At 40.8% G+C, this 21133-nt stretch overlaps 1 protein-coding gene across 3 annotated transcripts in view; it reads right to left on the bottom strand.

The window, feature by feature from the left end:
* The window catches only part of LOC118808147 (myosin-10), a 104885-nt gene extending 86583 nt beyond the window's left edge, over positions 1-18302 (bottom strand). For all 3 annotated transcript variants that reach the window (XM_036570612.1, XM_036570613.1, XM_036570614.1), the window contains exons 1-3: positions 18145-18302; positions 14982-15356; positions 3482-3638 (exon numbers count right to left, since the gene is read on the bottom strand). In XM_036570612.1, the coding sequence (XP_036426505.1) occupies positions 3482-3638; positions 14982-15335 (511 nt within the window). In that variant the 5' untranslated portion in view covers positions 15336-15356; positions 18145-18302. The remainder of the gene's footprint in view (positions 1-3481; positions 3639-14981; positions 15357-18144) is intronic.
* Between the last annotated feature and the right edge of the window lie 2831 nt (positions 18303-21133).

Genomic DNA, 21133 nt, shown 5'->3' with positions numbered 1-21133 from the left:
CGAGGGGCGCAGACTCAGATATTTTGCCTCTCGACTGCGTCTCAGACCAGTCCGAGTTTATGAAACACATTTTTTTGGCCTGACTGAGGGTAATCTAGTTGTAAATTGGTCAGCGGCATAAACCGAACAGACTTCTCCAACAGCCAACGAAAACAGAGCACGAAAGAAAAAAAAATAAAGCAAAAAAGGCAAAGACACACGTATGCAGTGAAGCTTTTTAAATGAGCCGAGTTTAAGGCACAAGCACAATCGAGTGCATATACATGAAACCCTAAAACTATTAAACTAATTATATCTTTACATCCATTATCCTCACTTAAACATGTATAACTGTTGCATCTGTTGGGACTTTAGAAGTTGTGTAGTGTATTCAAGGCCTAGTAGTCCTCTGAGCTACAGATATCATAAGATGCTGAATGTTACTGATGATGCTCTTCTATTTTCCTCTAAGTGAATTGCGGCTCAGAGGGGTTCAGATCAGGTGATTGACTTGGCCAGTCAAGAACATTCCACTTTTTGGCCCCTTGTTTCTGAGGCAATTTTAGGTTCTCAATCCTGCTGCGAGGTGAAACTCAAGGTCTAGTGAGTTTTGAGGCATGTGGCTGGATCTGAGCAGCTACAGATGCTTCCGTTCACTTCAGAGCTCATCCTGTCAACCCTCACGTCATCAATAAAGGCAACCAGCTTAGTTCCTACCAAGTTAAACAGGTCTACAGTCAACGGCTTCTGAGCTGAGGTGCTTTGCTTTGGATCCAGACCAGCTCCTCCATTTTTCACAGACATATAAAGACATATAAAGGGTCAAGGTTCTTGCTTTTGACTGCTGCAATAACGTTGTTTGTTAATGATGCCTTTAGAGGGCAGCGGGGAGCGACATTTGTTTATTTGATGTTTGTTACTTACTCGTTTAGAGGGTGATGGCAAACAACGTTTGTTTATTTGATATTTGTTACTGACTCGTTTAGAGGGAAATGGCAAACGACGTTTGTTTATTTGATGTTTGTTAATGACTTCTTCAGAGGGCGGCGGTGAGCAAAGTTTGGTTATCCGATGTTTGTTAACGACGCCTTTAGACAGCGGCGGTGAGCAAAGTTTGTTTATTTGATGTTCGTTAATGATTTATTCACAGGGCAGCGGTGAGTGATGTTTGCTTATATGGTGGTCATTAGTCATTAATTAATTAATGGCAGCACTAAGCGACGTTTGTTTATTTGAGCACGAGCTGTATCTGTCATTAATTGGGAGCTACTAGGCATCGATGAAGCAAGATAGCTAATCAACCAATTGGTAAACTTTAATAGTTGCATACAATTAACGAAAACAGAACTGCTAACTGCAGGCATCTATACAGCAATTATTTATCAGCTGAAATTTCATGACTATGACCGCCCTATTCAGAGCTAACTTTAGGATGAACTTGGCTTCAACCTCAGCTACCAAACAAACACCAACCCAGCTCTGCTCCTCAGGTTCAACAGTGGCTGAGGAATATGAGCCGCCGATGCAGATCATTTTGCTTTCTTTCTTCAGATATGCATAAACTCCACAGCTGGAGCTGAACAAACCCAAGAGCCCACCACAGAGGAACCAGGGAAAACACACAGCTCGTCTCACTTTCCTCCTTCAGCTGTATCCCTGCATTCCAGAGGGGCACACGAAATTAATTTATCTCTAGGTGTGGAAAAACAAACCGAAATATAATAGATACCTTTGGAAATGCTGGCTGTTCCACTTCTCCGGCCTACGTCATACACAATGAGACTCGGAGTACAGCCAACACGACTAAATAAGGAAACCTGGAACAGCCAAAAACAGGGACTGAAGTTTTGTGTTTTTAGTTCAGAGGATCTTGAATCACTTAGCGAATGACGGCAAAGGGGGAAATGGTGCACAACCTTTCGCAAATTCTTCTCTAAGGCAGATAATGAGCGGAGAACCTCCACTGCAGCTGAACTGCAGTTATCTCTGGAGAAACGGGGCGAGTGCTGGACCTGGTTTCACTCAAATAAATCTCCCAAACCCCACGGAGTACTAACTCGGGTTTGGAATGCCTTCCTCATGGAAATGCAGATCCACAAGCCAGTAACAAGTCAACCTCAGAGACTAAAAGCAACAAGCAAGCTGGCTCCCAGCCCGAATTTTGTTTAGACAGCACACCATCAGTAATAATAGCCCTCCGACGGTTCGTTAGCAGTTCCACTTCCAGTTACGCAACTACTCTCAGACTGGCTTGTGGCGAGACCGATGTATACTGGCTGGCTGATATTGACAACCCAGTGGAGTTATCGGTATCTGCGACAACGCCACCAATAATGTGCCGAATAACAGCTCCATCACCAGCGTTGAAATATTTATATTTAGTTCGACGTGAACAACCACCTGGAACACTAGATATGGACAGCAGTGGTGAAAATCACTGTCCAGGAAAGCTCACATTTTTATGCTTTTGGGGACAATCAAACCAGTAAACAACATACTTGATGTTGCCTTCAATAACTTCAAGAACCAATCCTTAAAACACCCCAGGACCATGGGAAAAATAGTCTAATTCAGTTGTGCATGAAGTTCTTTCAAAATTTAAAGCACACGTGTACAGACAATTCTGATTTTAGTCCAAAGAATAAAAGTAAATACATCTCTATGATGCATATAATAACAATAACAATAACCCCCAACACTACAACCCCTCCCCTAACACTAGAACCCATGCCCTAATGCTACAGCCCCTGCCCTAACGCTACCGCCCCTCCACTAAAACTACAGACCCTCCCAACCCTACAGACCCTCCCCTAAAACTATAACCCCTCCCCTACAACTACAGACCCTCCAGTACAACTACAGGCCGTCCTCTGACATCATAGCCCCTTCCAAACACTATAACAGTATGAAAAGTACAGCGCATTAGCATCAGTGGTTTTCCCACTTGATTGCATTAAATGGTGCAGCAGTTACATTCTGGTGAAAGAAGCTGAAGAGAGGCTGCACCTTTCCTGTGAGTGGGCGTGGTTTCAGGACCTTCAGCGGACATGCCCCCAGCCTTTCAGAGCAGAGAATACAGCTTATTTTTTCACAATTTTGAACCTAATTTTATATACTTGCCGAATTTTTTAATCATTCAAATTTGGCTGGGTGGTTAATAGCACATTTTTCAGAGGCGTGAAACTTCTTTAAAGTGAATCTAGGGTTAGGTTAGTTAAATTATACTGGAAAATTGCTTTTATAAAATTCATTTGGAACAGTATGATTACAGTAAAGTCCATCTGCCCAACCAAAAATTATTAAATGCTGAACCCTAAAGAGTTTGACATTTACAACAGATCATACCAGCCAGTAAAACACTGTTTAACTAACATTTTAATTTGATACAGTAATTTAAGACAGAAATACCAAACATAAAATCATATCCTCAAAATTGGTATTGTTATTAGTCACAAAAATGTTCAAATCACCTGTATTGTACATGTGTATGCGTTAGTCTTACCCTGAAGCATGCATCTGTAGGCGGATTCGGAAATGGCGTAGATGTGTGGCGGCATTTCGTGCCTCTTCTTCCCTCTGTACATCTCAATGATGTTCTCCGAGTAAATGGGAAGGTTTTTGTATGGGTTTATCACCACACAGAAGAGTCCGGAATAAGTCTGTCAAATAAAATAAAGCAGTTTTAGTAATGAAGTAATGAAGTGCTTTGGAAGTTCTTCTGATATCTGAGTGTGGAGTAGGGCTGAGCAATATAACAATATTTATCGATATCGCGATAAATTACATCACAATATGCTTTTCTGAGCACATTATGGATATCGTCAGTACTTAAAGACATCCCACTTGCACTTTCATTCATAATTGGACCTGTTTAGTTGAATTTAGTGTAGCAAAGTATGAGATATAATGCTGATTAGGGGTGGGTGAAAAAAATTGATTCTTAGATGCATTGCGATGCGGACGATTCTGAATCGATTCACAAATGTCAAAAATCGATTTTCTACATATTTAATTTAGAACTTAATGTCGACGGAACGCAAAAGGCGGAACTTGGAAGTGCAGCGCCCGGACAGTCTGTGGCGACACATAACAAAAACACAACTGGATGAGCGAGAAATCCGACCGGCTCCCTCTGTATTAAAAGCTAGCTTAGGTCATGAGTTGACAACCCAAATGTTAAGAAGAGCCATTTTATCATTTCCTTGGGAGCCACAGTATTTTATGTCCAATATGTGTCAATATGTGCTAATGTCCTAGTATAGGTTAAAAAATATGAACGAAAACGCAGATGAATTCGAACGAGAAACTGACTTCATTTTCGCAACTTTGTGTTTGACAGTCTCTCATTGCAGATTTAACATTCCAGGAAACCAACTGCGCTGCTTATAAATGCGAATAAGTCTATTCAACTCCAAATGTTCGTCTTAGCTAAATCTCTCTCTTTGCTTTTTTGTTAGCAACTAGCCAGGCGAGACTGCGTTGCTATGTGACCTGAAGTCTGCATGCCAGTTCTCAGACATTGAGAACCAGGGCTTTTGCGCTATGTTGCACACTTTGGAGCCACATCACTTCCATTTGTTTTATTAATAAAAGATATTGGAAGTAAATTCATTATGGACCATTACACATACTTTGCTTTAAAAGTACCAAGTCCTCACACAGTGACAGTGAGAAAACAAATCCTGTATAGAAAAAAAAGGATGCATCAAGACGCATCGATAATCGTTTTATAATCACATCGCAGCCCTGTGAATTGTAATAGAATCGAATCGTGAGGTGCCTAGACATTCCAACCCCTAATGCTGAATATAAATCACTGCCTTAATTTTTTTTTTTTTGTATTTTTTAAATTTGGTATTTTGTCAGATGTCGGAAAAATACGTTGAAATTACAGTAAACGTTTAGGTCACGTGACCATTTAACGAGCAGTGTTTAGGTGACGCTGGGTTGCTTTACTAAAATATCTGCATTTTACTCACTTCACTGCATTTATAACATTACATTTCTTTGTAATGGTAATGTGGACAGATTTAGTCCCAAATTTGTGTCTTTTATAATTGCATATCAACAGCAACAGATATACATATAACATTGTCGGATACTAGTAATGGCAACTACTGAATAAAATCAGTATATATACACAAACATATATGTATATATTTATTCCCCATTCATTGTGATTTTTCCTCACCAAAATTGCTATTTAATGCAATTATTTTATATAAATTAAAAATTACTGAAATTTCCAGGCCCGGTTTTTGCCAAGACCAGAATACACCTTTTCCAGCAGGAAGCCTGAACTCTGAATGCGTCACACTGCCAGTTAGCTGTGACAGTTGTGATGTCACATACAGCACATTGGTGTTTCGTTGCTTCTAATTGGTCTAACTCATCTACAGCCAGTTCACCAGCTCTGTGTTAGTGTTAGATTTTCCCATTTAAAACTTATGACAACATTGTTGATAACAGACTATAATAAAAATTGCAGCTCTTGCGATTTGAAAATTGCTTTCTTTCAGATTGCGATTAATCAATAAACCCTAATAACAGTGTTATCAGAGGGCCATCACTAAAAAAAAAAATAAGGACATTTTATAAGTAATAGCAAAACAAATGGCCCCAAATTTGACTGCACTTCAGTATTCAAATAAATATCCCTCATATATTTAAGCATGTATGGGTTTTTATTATTCATCAATGACCAGCAACGTCTCTGTAAGCTTTTCAACAACAGTGCTGCACGGGCAAACAAACACGGACAGTACTGTAAAACGCTGATTTTGTGATGCGCGTAATGTACATTAGATTTAGTGGGTTTTTTTGGGAGGAGGGCGTCTTAAGGCTGCTGGATGCAGACGGATGGAGGAGGGCAGGCCAGGAGAGACATAATCCCTGTCTGCTTATAAAGCTCTGAGAATCTGCTGATAGTGGGGGGGCTCTGAGGATAGAGCCGTCTCCCCCACATCCCCTCCACACCAGACAACAGAGACCAACAGCCAAACTCCACTATGAAGCAGCACAGTGACTTAGAAGAACCTGCAGGCTTGTCTGCTCCGACTCGGTGGGAAAGCAAAACACATCTAACAGTTTAAAAGAGCCTAAACGACTGGCGTCTGAAGCTCTTCCTCCTCTTTTCTCTCACACTTGCTCTTCTCTGCTTCCATTTCCTGCATTGTACCCCGATCGCAGGGATGCACTGGTTATGGGAAGCGTGGGTCGATGCGCAGATCCGATACCCCCCCCCCATGTACATTGGGGTGGATATTTTATCATTATCATAAATTGTGTCACAGCATGCTTTCTGAACGTATTGTGAATCTTGTTCAGTACTTAAAGAGCACTGAAAAATAAAGAATAATTAGGCCTTTTAATTACAATTAGAGCAGCGCAGTTTGTAAAACAATAATAAAAAAAATTACTGTAATTGTAGGTTTTTTATTGTTATTATAACTATTAGTATTATAATTATTTTTCTGTATCAATCTCAGACAGATATTGGTGTGCATATCATGTAAATGTCTTCAAGTATTATGATAATATTTTCTAATTTTTAATATTTTTATTTAAAAAAGTCAGTTTGTGAAATTTCTTCCCCTGTCAACTGTAAGTGCTATTACCGTGACATGGAAGCATCCAGGAGTAACAACAGCTCAGCCACAAAGCAGTAGACAACGCAAACTTCGCCGAGTGCTGAAGCGGACAGTGCCTATCCTCTGTTCAGTCATTCACTAAAGAGTTCTCATTTGCCTCTGGAAGCAACATCAGCATCACTGAGCGTTAGGAGCTTCGCAAAATGGGTTTCTATAGCCAAGCAGCTACACACAAGCCTAAGACCAAATGCACAATGCCAAGCGTCGGACGAAGTGGTGTAAAGCACGCCGCCTCTCGACTCTGGAGCAGTGGAAATGCATCCTGTGGAATGATGAAACATGCTTCTCTATCTGCCAGTCTGATGGACGAGTCTGGGTTTGGTGAATGCCAGGAGAACATTACCTGCCTGACTGCATTGTGCCAACTGCAAAGTTTGGTGGAAGAGGGATAATGATATGGGTTTTTTTTTCCAGGGGTTGGCCTAGGCCCCTTAGTTCCAGTGAAGGGAGATCTTAGACATTTTGGCCAATTGTATGCTTCCAGGTTTGTGGGAACAGTTTGGGGAAGAACCTTTTCTGTTCCAGTATGACTGAGACCCAGTGCACAAAGCAATGTCCATAAAGGCATGGCTGACTTGACTGGCCCACACAAAGCCCTGACCTCAACCCCATCGAACACCTTTGGGATGAACTAGAACGGAGACTGAGAGTCAGGCCCTCTCGTTCAACATCAGTGTCCGACCTCACAAATGCTCTTCTGGATGAATGGGCAAAAATTCCCACAGACACTCAAATCTTGTAGAAAGCTTCCCAGAAGAGTGGAAGCTGTTACAGCTGCAAAGGGGGACAAATTCCATATTATTGCCTATGGATTTAGAATGGGATTCATAAAAGCTCCTGTAGGTGTAACGTGTAGATGCCCCAATACTTTTGTCCATTTAATGTATACATACATATATACACGCAGATCTGATTGACTCCTAGCGATATGTTAGCTGCTTGCCCACCCCCCCCTTACTGACTCAGTAAGTTTCTCTAGAGTGGAGCGTTTCACACCAAACCACTCTGAACGACTCTGTTTACATCTTAACCAATTAATTATGAAGAAATTTTGAAAAGTTGGTGGAGTTCCTTTTTAAACATGAATCTCATACACAGACATTGCACTGTGGTTTATTACACAAAGTAGGATTTCTCAGTTTAGCTGAACAACTTGAGCCCAAAGTCAGGAAAAAGCTCTTTTCCTATTGGACAGGTTTGACTTTAGGCTGAGAAGTTCTGCTCTGTGAAATGACATCATGTTAGGAAGCGAACGCAGGCCATGCTTCCAGCCCAGACTCAGACAGACCAGCTGGAGACGAGAGAAACCTCTTGAGAATGTGTTTACTACAGAGCTGCTGGACTTCCTGACGCAGAGCCAAGCCTTCTCAGTCCAGCGGCAACACTTAGAGCTGAATAAATAAATAAAATAAAAAATGTAAAATATATCTAAATTTCTCCACTTGGCTTGAGCTAACTGACTACAGTCTACAATGAACCATTTCACACCAAACCACGCTGAACGATTCTGTTCATAATTTTGGAAAAAACTGGTTGGTGGAACTCCGCTTTAAATCTACACTCTTAGAAAGATGGTTCTTTAAGGGTTCTTTAGGAAAGAACATGGTTCTAAATAGAACTGTAAACACTCAAAGAACCCTTTGCAGGATTAAAGGCTTTGAGGTTCTACACAGACAATACAAGGTTCATGACAGGGACCTTGCATCATCTATACAGAACCTAAAAGCTACCCAAAAGGGTTCTTCTACTGTTACGATGTCAAGCTTGTTACAATGGAAGAACCCCTTTTTGGTGGTATATTGAACCCTTGCTTCTTGTTCGAATTCTCCCGTTTCACCTTAAACGGTGCAGCAGTTACACTCTGGTGCCTCAGGCACTGTTTAAGGCATTTTAGTGTATCAGGAAATCATCTGGAGTGATCTCCAAATTATTGATGTTCGTCTTAAATCTCTCTCTTTGCCTTTTCGTTAGCTACTAGCTAGGTGAGATTGTTATCTGCGTTGCTATGGTGACCAGCAGTCTGCGCACCGATCTTGAGGGTTAAAGGGTGAATTAGCAGTTATACATTAAATGGTCTTACGCGCTGGAGTTGTTAAAACTGTAAGAACGATCAGTGGAGCTTTATTTCACTGCAGAGGATTATTTTATTTTTACCTAAAAATCCGATTCTGCTGTGGAGCCGCAACAGGGCAGTAAAAGGGTAGCATATTTTCGACTCCTGATCTAGTCCATGTTCATACACAACAGTAAGTATTCAATGTCTGTGTTTACGTGCAAAGATTTTCACCAATTCAACCGAATTCATTCCAGTTATAGATTAAGACTGAGGTGTTTATATGCTCACTCTACTCAACAATCTGATGAAAATCTCCATTTACATGCACATTACAAGTAATTAGAGCTGGGCGATATGGCCAAAAACGTTATCACGATAAACAAAATTCATATCGTTCGATATCGATACATACAATATCGCGATAAATGTCAAATCATTATTTCTTTCACGTTTGAAGGCTGATTTTGCTCCTGGGTGGTTAATTATGGTTTTAAACTATCACTTATGGTCCGATCATGACAAACACTCGGCAAACAGTGGAACATTTCACTAATCTGTCATGGAAGAGTGGGAGAAGGTTTCTGAGCTGTTTTTATCAGCTTGAAATGCACAGCTGCAACTTTTGTAATAGTCATAATTTAAGAAAGAAAACAGATTATTTTTAGCCGTCTGGTGACGAGCGCTCGGCCACCCCGTTACAAATGCTAAACAAGTGGCCAACAACAGTGCTAAACTCTTTAGTTTCTCAACATCGACAACTCGGTTCGGTAGGTCACTGCTGTCACTCCTACCACATCCACTCAAACAGGGAATGTATAACTCCACGTTTTAGATGTTGTATATTTGGCGACCCTTTTTTTAACTCGTGCCCCCCTCCCTCTCTAATCAAGTCGAAAAACTCGGAAGTGCGCCCTCTCCTGGCGACAGCAGAGTAGTGTCACTTTCCTTGCTGTAGAAAATGCCACCAGGGCTTTCGCTAAAACGTGGAAGTGTGAGAATGGTGTATTATATCGAAAATTTATCAAACCTGTCTTATCGCTCTATCGAGGAAAAGTTATATCACGATACTTATCGTTATTGTTTTATTGCCCAGCCCTACAAGTAATCCGATCCAAAATTACGCGCATGCGTAGAGTAACACTTGGTGTAGACGTTACCATGGCAACCAACATCACGGGAGTCCAGTCAGAGTGAGATGAGCAGCAGTGAGTTACCCGAGTTTTCAGCTGGTGCACTTCCGTTTTTAACTTCTTTAAATTACTTCTCATGTACTTATTAAAGAAGGGCAAGAGGAAGACGTCATGTTCTGAGACACATGAACTGGACATCCGTCCCACCGCTGTCTTTTAAAGATCAAAGCATGAACTTCGTCTCCTCTGCAGACCAGTTTCTGCTCCCGCCATGCTGAATGTTATAAAATTTTGCCATGACGCAACGTACATGCACAGAACATACTTAAACTTTCTGACTAGGAATGTAATCAGATACAGGCGTTTACATAGATATTATTCTTCTACTTAACAAATTATTTACAGGATTACCCACATCGTTCAATCAGATAAAAACTGTACTCTGAATGGCCCCAATCAGACTAGTCTATTCTTACTAAGGTGTTTACATGGATGTATTCTATTCTGATTGAGCCATTAGTCAGATTATCAATGGATTATCAGGCAGCATGTAAACATGGCTAGCATCAGCTATTTAGTGCAATTGGCAGAATTGACCTCGTAGCTCCAGCATAAACTGCAGAAGAGACACCAAACAGGCCAAAAAAGACGGTGGGGAAACAGAATTAATTCTTTTTTGCTGAACTATTGCTTTAACACGATATATATCAGCAGAAGCTGGTTGATCTGTATGGCGGTTTGTGCTGTGTGGGCAGAGAGCTGCTGGAGTTCTGAGCCACGCTGAGCTTCGGCCTCCTACACCTCTGTACCAGTATGGAAAGGCTCCAGGCCTGACGCCGTTTACTGAATTTAACAGCTTATTACACCCAACACAAGGATGGTTATGTCACTCTGGCAGCTGAATATACTTTTTTTGCGACCATGACTCAGTTTCAAGTGTAAATTCTTTTCTTTGGCAACAACCACAGCTCAATTTTGCTCTTACATACATATGTGCATAGTTTTATTACATCACATAACCAAAAGTATCCAGACGCTCCTTCCACTGAGTGAGTTCAGCTACTTCAAGTGTCAGCCATTGCTGAACCAGCTTGTATAATTTCTTAACAGATGAGGACTCTGGAGCAGCTGCACATGATCCTAGGGTCACCATGCCCAATGCCAAGTGTGGGCTACAGGGGTATAAAGCCCCTCACACTATAGAATAGTATTATAGGAAACATATTTGACCCTATTTACCATTTCCTACAGCGAAGCACTATAGAACGCTAATTTAGTCAACAGAAATGGCCCCTAATCATTATTGCCTACATTGAAGCACTAGGAAACACTATTATAGGAAACTAAAGTGGTTCTTAATCACTATTCACTGTATTGAACCCATATAAAACACTATTATAGTGAACTAAAATGGTCCCTAATCACTATAGCATTGGGCTGTGGAGCAGTGGAACTGTGTTCTCTGGAGTGATGAAGCTCCATCCAGTACCTTTGGGATGAGCTGGAATGATCCAGAACTGACCATCCAACATCAGTACCTGACCTCACTAATGCTCAATCAAATCCTCACAGCAATGTTCCAACATCTAGAAGCCTTCTCAGAGGAGTATAGGCTGTTACTGCAGCACAAACTCACTATTAACAACCTTCATTCAGAAGAAACGCTGCTATGTACAAAACTTCTGGACATAGAGTTTAAGCTAAATTATGTGTATTGATTACACGGCTGGTGTTTTTACTACAGCAGCAGCCGAACTGGCTCAACAAAGCACATATATGTATCTATCGTCTCAGCTTCTCGGTTTCTATCTGCTCTCTGAAATGTGAAAGCTCAAACTGCCAGCAGTAACTCTGCACTTAGGGAGGCGGAGGAGGCCTGGCTTCTGGTATGCGCTTATTTTCACTTCAACGGGCAGTTCAGTTTTTATCTGGACAATGTACAGATAACAGGCTGTAGCTGAAACTTTCTGTGGAGAAAAAAAAATAGAAAAGAAAAAAGAACAGCCCTCTTCAGCTAAATTCTTTAGCCTGTGAAGAATGTTAGCCTTTAGCTGTTAGCTGCTAACAGTGATACCACATTGCAGAGTTCTTTAGGCCTTAGCAAAGCCGCTGGATCACTTCAGAGTCCAGCCGGCCGGTGCAGGTCTCCAGACAGATGACCATAATGAGCGCTGCTCTGATCAAATCTAATCTAATTTTTCAGGATTACTTTCGTTACTGACTGTATTTTAAGACAGTTACCTACACTGGCGCACTACAGAACACTATAACAGGGAAAAGAACTGCCCCCTAAGCACTATATTCTATACTGTTGATACTATATACTACTGTTGATTTCTTTTTTTTTACTGCCTTTGTAAAATAGGCTGTAGAAAGATCTTTAAAATCACACAGTGTCGGTCTGGCTTTAGAGGACTTTCAGCTACAGCTCAACCAGACAATCAAGAACAAGATGTAAAACTGGAAGCGTGAACCCCTCGGATGTGATTGCTGCTGTCACAGTGCTGCTGCTGAAAGAAACAGATGAGGATCAAAACTATGAAACCTATTTTACTTACAGCTGTACAGAAGAGCTTTTTTTTGACAGAGAACAAAACCAGCTCTTCTCCACTACATCACTACTCGATCCAAGATAACTAATGTAGCAGAGCTAGCTAACGCAATTCATTTAAAAACAGCAAGATTTTAATGATTTAACTGTTAATATACACTGCACTCATTTACACGAATAGCTACTTCAGTGTGAGTAGGTTATTCAGTATGGTGTCGGACTCAAAACCAGCTAATTCTAAAAAATATATCCTTAAACTTGGTCTAAAAAAAAAAAAAATTTAAATAATAAATAAATGGCACCGTTGCATCACTAATTGGAGCATTATAAACCATGATTATAGTGATCTCCAATCACTATTCCCTGCATCAAAACACTGCAGAATTATAGTGAACATATATTATATGGACAAAAGTATTGGGACACACAGTTCAGGTGTTTCAGCCACACCCATTGCTAACACGTGAATCAAATTAAGCACACAGCCTTGCAGTTTCCATAGACAAATAGTGGCAGTAAAATGGGTCGTATTGTGAAATGAAAGCACCTAGGAGCAACAACAGCTGAGCCACAAAGCAGTAGTCCATGCAAACTCACAGAGTGGTGTCGGCGAGTGCTGAAGCACACAGTGCCTATCACCTGTTCGATCATTCACTAAAGAGTTTCAAACTGTCTCCGGGAGCAACGTCAGCAAAACAACTGCACATTAGGAGCTTCACGAAATAGGTTTCCATGGCTGAGCAGCTACACACAACTGTAAAGTTTGGTGGAGGAGGGACAATGCTATGGGGCTGTTTTTCTGATTTCCCCGATGACCAAGACATTTTGGACAATTTGCACGCTTGCAACTTTGTGGGAACAGTTTGGGGAAGACACTTTTCTGTTCTAGCATGACTGAGCCCCACTGCACAAAGCAGGGTCCATAAAGGCAGGGCTGGGTGAGTTTAGTGTGGAAGAACTTGACTGGGCCTCACAGAGCCCTGACCTCAACCTCAAACACCTTCGGGATGAAATAGAACTGAGCCAGACCTTCTCGTCCTACGTTAGCGTTTATACAAGTTAATGAGGACTGTATCGGCCCAGTACCTGATGCCAGTATCGGTACCGATGCATCCCTACATTCAGCACAAATAAAACTCAGGCTTTAAACTATATGATGTACTTCAGTCCATTTTTATAGGTAGCAGTTTATCACACAGTGTCAGAAACTCTCCATCCCTTCTTCTTCCTTAACTGACCGTTTCTGCCTTCCTCTCCTGTTTTCTCCCGAGAGCACTTGCCATAAACTGGGCCAAGATCACAGGGACACAGCCTATAAACCAAAACTGAGTAGCTGGTGGATTTAAGGTCACAAATTCAACATTTCAACTGCTTTCCCTCTCCAGGCTCTGCCCACAAATGTTCTTTTGTAAGTTTTACAGAACCCCAGTAAAAATCCCATTTGACCATATAACAATAGCAATAATGGTACTACTACTACTACTACTACTACTAATAATAATAATAATAAATAGGTTTTTCTATTGATACGATATTAATGTTGTTACAATAGAAAAACCCTTTTTGTTGCTATACAAAACTCTTTTCAAAAAGGTTCTATATAGAACCATTCTCAACACATTCTCCAGAGAATGAACCCTTTCATGATGCAAAGAATCCTTTAATCATGCAACACAAACAAAGTGTTCATGGAATCATTTTCTTTCTAAAGAACTCTTGAATAACCATCTCTTTTAAGAGTGTAGAAGAGGACAGTACAAGAATGACCTTTAAGTTGGCTTAACAAGGCCATTGCTACGGTATTCAAGGCAGTGGCTATGTTGTCCCAGGTGGTTGCTATGGAACGGCAGGCAATTGCTAAGGTTGTTGCTAAATCATTGCTATGGCATCACAAGTGGTTGCTGAAGTGTAGCTAGAGTGCTGCTATGGAATCCAAGGAGGCTGCTAAGGTGCTGGGGGGTTGCTATGGTATCCCAGGTGGTTGCTAAGATGTTGCTAGGCTGCTGCTTAGATATCCTAAGAGGTTGCTAAGGTGTTACTAGGCCATTGCTATGGTATCCCAGGTGATTGCTAAGGTGTTGCTAGGCAATACTATGGTGGTTGCTAATAAGTATGTGTGTATACGCAGACGTGCTAGTATGTATGCGAGGGGCAGTGTGAGAGAGGCAGGCACATTTTAATTTCTCTACATTCCAACCTTCATTTGTGTAAAAATAAATAAATAAATAAATATAGTAAAATAAATAAATAAATAAATAAAGCAAAGGAGTTTGTAAAGCCAACTTAATTCTTTCTAACCTCTCTTTGAAATAAACAGGCTGTTTCTGTGACTGTGCATTTAAGAATGATGCATGTAAATAAGCTCTGTTTTGATTGGCTGCCCTCATTCAATGAGCCAAACACTCCTTAAAACTTCAGCGTGAAAGGGCGGGGCTAAGCTGCTAAGGGGATATGAAAATGGAAAAGGCTGTTTTACCAGCACAGTCTGCAAGAAGTGCTTATTTTATACAAGTCCACCATATCCAGTAACACAGATTCAGTAAAGAATTATTCTACTTCACATCTGTGCATCATCATATTCAGTAACACTACAGCGGATTATTCAGGACACTCACGTAGATGAGGCCGGAGTAGTATCGGTCCTTAAGGTTGTGCAGTACAGAGGCTTCGTTCAGGCAGGTCAGCTCCGCCATGTCCTCCACTTTGCTGAACTTTGGTGGGTTCATCTTCTGGATGTCGTCTTTGTTGACCAGAGCCTTTTTGCCATTCTCCGCCAGCTCCACCACCACCTCCTCTCCTCTCTCCTCGCGGACGCTGGCCGCCTCAAACCCGTGTCGTTCCGAGGGAACCCACACCAGCCTCTTGGCGGTCCAGTCAGCCTGGGTGGCTGGGTTGTAGACCACCGCCCGGTCCACAAAGAGGTACCGCTCGGGGTCCTCCTGACCGCTCCGCTGAGCCATCTCCGGCATTAGGAACTACAGACAGGCCACCTACAGAGAAACCAAGAACTAGATATTAGAACCAAATCAGAGCTTATGTGAATTACACTCCTAAAGATGGTTCTTCAAGTATTCTTTAGCAAACAAAAAAAAGAATGTGCTCTACATGGTGCTATAAAAAACGTTTTGAAAAGGGTTCATGTTTAGTTATAGTTAGTGTAGCAGAGTGCTGAACAAAAAACGAACTGAAATTACTTTTTTTTACGATTTTAACAGTATTTTAACAGTATTTAACGGTCAAACTTTTTTTTGTCCAAAACTTCACAAACCTCAGGAAAACAAAATACTGTTACTGTAAAAATGTCTTTAAAGTCTTTTTTGCCACATTGCCCACCCTTAACATGAAGATGTGTTTTTTTTTTTCCCCCCACTTTAGGCTAATCTTCTCAAAACTATCATAAAACAGCATCTCAGACACCAGGCAGTGTATTCATAACCATTTAATGTAATAACCTTCTGTAAGGGAGCTTTTAGAGGTGGACGTCTGGTTCCTATCGCCACCACTGTGAACAATTCCAACCACTCTGAACGACTGAATTATGCGGAAATGGGTGGAGTTCCCTTGCTTTGACCAAGCCTCATCATTTGCATTCACATACTTGCGCCAAGTACAGTACCGGACAAATTACTTCAATACTACAGAATATTAAAAAATATTAAAAACTTTAAAGACTTATCGATTTCTGACTAATCTGAAAACTTACAGCGCCTTAGATTTAAACCACGCCCACTTTCGGTTTACATTTTAACGGGGAAATTCCCCCAATTTTTCAAATGTCTGCATAATTAGATGGTTAAGATGTAAACAAAGTCAATCAGAGTGGGTTGGTGTAAAATGCTCTGTTCTAGAGAAACTTACAGAGTCAGAATTGTTCACAGTGGTGGTGATAGGAACCAGACGTCCACCTCTAAAAGCTCCCTCACAGAAAGTTATTACATGAAATGGTTATGAATACACTGCCTGATGTCTGAGACTTTGTTTTATGATAGTTTTGAGAAGGTTTTGGCTTTAAAACTCATTCATGGTGGAGGGATACATGCAGGATGCTGTGAGGCAAAATAGTCCCCAATACCAATTATTATCTCAGATTTTCCACTATTTTCCCATCATCAACATTCTGTATATTCCATAGATGCATGCATGTTCACTGGTGATTTTGGATAGTAAATAAAATGGCCATATTTGTGCTGCAGTCATGGCGACCCCATGTTCCTATAACCATAATATTTTTGTATAACTGAGTGTTTGATATGTAATCAGAGTGATGGAAAGTGGTTTGGTGTGAAATGGTTCAGATGTCTGTACAGTGGTGGTGATAGGAACCATGACGACAACACAAATATAGACATTTTATTTACTATACAAAACCACCAGCAAACCCTCATCTTCTGAGTTTGTTATGGAATGTTGATGATGGTAAAATAGTGGAAAATCTGAAATCAATGTCTCTGTGGACTATTCTGCCTCATAATGCCCTGCAAGTACCTCCACCATAGGTGGATTGTAAGGCCAAAAACTTCTCAAAAGATAACCATTTCATGTAATAACTTTCTGTGAGGGAGCTTTTAGAGGAGGACGTCTGGTTCCTATCACCACCACTGTCACAATTCTGACTTGGCAAGTTTCTCTAGAATGGAGCATTTCACAACAAACCACTTTGAACGACTCTGTTCCATTTAATTCTGCAGAATATTTGAAAAATTGGTGGAATACCCCTTTATAGAACACTGACTAACTACATGTTTTACTACAAAATGAGCATAAATGGGCCTGTTTAAGTGGATCTAGTGCAGCACAGGTTATAAAACACTGTACACAAACCACTGTAATTATACATGTCTGTCATCGTTATTATTATTACTATCATCATCATTGTAGTCTTCGTCCTCATCACAATTATTAATTTTATTATTATTAACCTATATGTGGCACATGTCCTATTTTGTCTTATTAAACTTAAGAAAAACTAAATATCGCGACGCTAATTGCATATCGTTAAAATATATATCTTAAAATATCGCGATATTTTCTTGCCATATCGCCCACATCAGGAGAATATGCTGATGTTTGCGATTTATGTGTCACTTCAGCGTTTAAAAATGAGATAAACAGATGTCTGGACCCACAGCACAGCAAAAAATCCCCAAAAGAGCCAGAGATACGTATGAGTGGACCAAGGCTGGACTAAAAATAAAAGCAGAAATGGGTCACCGCTGCAGATTCTTCACCATATTGAGGCCAAACAGCTCAAAAAACTCAACAACACAGATAAAAACACATCAAAAAGTCTCTCACATCAACCTAGAAGATTAAATACATGATGACTCGGTTGAAAAGTTAATAAAAATGACGATGATGCCGTTAACAAGGAGAAATTCTTGCCGTTCCACCTTAAATGGTGCAGCAGTTACATTCTGGAGCCTGAGGCGCCAGAACCTAACTGCTGCACTATTTAAGGTGGAACGGCAAGCCTTATCTGCTAGCTAACGGCATCATCATCACCATCATCACTATTACGGAAAACGATGAAATAACTTTTTTCTTAAATGAGTTTAACCGCCTTTATAGCCCATATATCGCCTCAGTCAATAGACAAACAGGCTAAATTGTGCCTTTTCTGAGTTCATCTCCGATTAAAACAGTGTTTTACTGGCTAAAGTCCGTTAGCCTGTCCGCTAACCGCAGCCTCCTCCTCAGTCCTGATAAAATAATCCGCCAACACGAACACTGGAGCTCAGCCACAACACAGCACAGAATCCCCACAGAAGAAGGACTTACGAAGGGCAAAACCTTTGACTGTGAGCAGCTGAAATAAACCTCTAATCCAGGCCTTCCAGTTTTACAAGAATCCAGTTTTTGTTCTTCAAATATATTAAACTCAGTCTCGTCTCCCTCCGCGCTGCTGCAGCCGCTTCTACTCAACCGAACCCAGCGGACCGCGCGTTCTAAACCCACCAGCCAATCAGAGCACGGCCCCTAGCCGGGCGACCAATCAGAGCCCGGCAACCAGCCGGGCGGCCATTCGCAGCCCAGAGGGGCACTACATGGCAACCAGGACACCAATCAGAGCAGCTAGGCGACGAGTGAACAACTTTATACACACCCTACAGAGCACGAAACGGCCAATCACAACCCTGTGCCCGCCTGAGACAACCAATCACGGCTCAGTTCTGTATTAGGCGACCAATCACAACTCTACAGCGAACTAGGCAACCAGTCATAGCGCTACACTCATCAACCAATCACAACTCTACATAAACAGGCGACCAATCACAACCCGACACTGTTTCAATCACAGCTCTAATGCAGGCCTGAGATAACCAATCACGGCTAAATTCTCTATTAATCGACCAATCACAATTATACACCCATCAACCAATCACAAATCTACAGAGCACTGAATGACAACCAGGCGACCAATCATAACCCTACCATTTCAGACAGCCAATCAGAGTTCTACATCCCTTCAGACAACCAATCACAAGCTTACAAAGCAGAAACCAGGAGACCAATCACAACCCTACGCCCTACTAGACAGCCAATCAGAGCCTTGAATCCCCTCAGCCATCCAATCACTCCTCTGTAGAGCACTAAGCAACAACCTAACCACCAATCACAGCGCTAAACCCACCTAAGACAACCAGTCACAGCTCATTTCTCTCTCCATCAACCAATCAGGGCCCTACACTCCCCTCAGACAACCAATGACAACGCTACACCCATTAACCAATCAGAATTTAGCCCTGCACACAGTGGAGTGACGCTCCTGCATGTCTCTGTCTCTTCTTGATCAAGTTATTGATTATTGGCTGCAGGCTATTGATCTCTAAAGCTTCTGTCTGTCTAACTCAGCGGTGCCCAAAATGTGTGTCTTGCCAAATAACGAAGTGAAGAAGATGAGTAGGTTTCAAACTGAGTGCAAAGATATTTTATAAATGATACTATATTAAGTATTAATACAAAAAAAAATAATGAAAATAAGAATTTATAAAGTTATATATAGTTATAATGCATAGTAAAGTATAGCTCACTGAGTCTTTTATCTCATTTGTTTTGTAGGTTAATGTAAATAACCGTACGATTTAAAGCTCGCCAGGCTAAATGGAGGAGAGTGGTGCCCTCTTATGGTGACGAGGGGTATTGCATCAATTTAAATAGGCCATAATGCATGAATGTGCTTGTACTAACTGTTATAATATTAAAGGTAAATTCCACCGAATTTTTAAAATTTCTGTATAATTCGGTCGAAATGTGAATAAATTCATTCAGAGCGGTCTGTTTACATCTTAACCGTTTAATTTTCTGCCACTAAATCAAGCAAAAAACTGACCTTGCTGAAAAAACATTAGAACCATTAGAATTTAAACCTGATGGTTTTGCTTTCTAATGGGAATTGGCTTAATGGTTACCATCAGACACCACTAGTGTCCAGCAGGACACCTTTGGATCTCATTAGGAAACCAACAAGTGCATCTGGGATGAAAACACCTGTTAAACTATTAGAGCCCTTTGTACTGTGACACCAACCCATCAGGAGAACACGTAACACCAGGATGAAGCTCAGGCCATCAGACCCTGCATGCGCTCACACACACACACGCGCGCGCGCACACCGGGTAGAAAAGCAGCGCGAGCCTTTCAGCAGCTGAACATCAACTGCATCCAAGCTCACACTGACAGACCATAGACTATTTATACTCAACAGCACCACCCTGTGGAGGCGCAGGAGCTACACTGAAGTGAACTAATAACGGTTCATGCATGCTAATAATAATAATAATAATAATAATAATAATAATAATTGGATTTATTTACTTCCTTTCATATACAGAGATTCAACTCAATGTAAAACTATGTACACCCTTAAAAAGATGGTTCTTGAAGAGTTCTTTTGTAAAGACAGTGGTTCTATATAGAACCATGAACACTCAGAGAACCATTTGCATGCTTAAATCGTTTCCTGCATGATGAAATGTGTTGTATATGGTTCTATATAGAACCTTTTTGAAGATAGTTTTATTTAGCATTCTCCATCAATCTAAAGAACCATTTCACCATGCAGAGAACTGTTTAAGCATGCAAATGGTTCTTTGAGTGTTCATGGTTCTATATAGAACCACTGTCTTTACTAAAGAACCTTTGAAAAAGCATCTTTTTAAGAGTGTGAAAGAAAAAACAGTAAGTTGTATTTTAAAAACAACAGTAGTACACACTTTTATTTAGTAAAGAAAATGGTTCTATATAGAACCATGAACACTCAAAGAATCTTTTGCATGATTAAAGGGTTCTTTGCATCGTGAAAGTGTTCTTCAGATTGATGGAGAATGTGCTGTAGATGGTTGAAAAGCGTTCTGTATAGCGCCTAAAAGGGTTCTTCTATTGTTACGATATCAAGTTTGTAACAATGAAAGAACCCATTATGGCACTATACAGAATTCTCCATCAGTCTTTCACGATGCAAAGAGCCCTTTATCATGCAAAGGGTTCTTTGAGTGTTCATGTTTCTATTTAGAACCGTTCTCGTAGTTCCTTTGCTGAAAGATGCTTGATGCACTAAAAAGTTGCGCTGCATCTCAGCACTTCAGGGGCTTTTGAACTTTGAACTCCCTTTTCCTTTTACTGCAGTCATTATTCCACTGCAGTCACAGTTCTGAAAACGCGTCTGAGCACAAAGACAACAAGAAACAGGTAACTTTTAAAAATACTTTATGAGTCAGACAGAAAAGCCACTGTCTTACTTCGGAAGGGCAAAATGCTGAATGCAAGT

This window comes from Colossoma macropomum, unplaced genomic scaffold (genome assembly GCF_904425465.1).
Source record: "Colossoma macropomum unplaced genomic scaffold, Colossoma_macropomum, whole genome shotgun sequence".
NCBI lineage: Eukaryota > Metazoa > Chordata > Actinopteri > Characiformes > Serrasalmidae > Colossoma > Colossoma macropomum.
The sequence above is the reverse complement of the archived record's forward strand: the minus strand, read 5'-3'. Positions and strand labels throughout refer to the sequence as shown.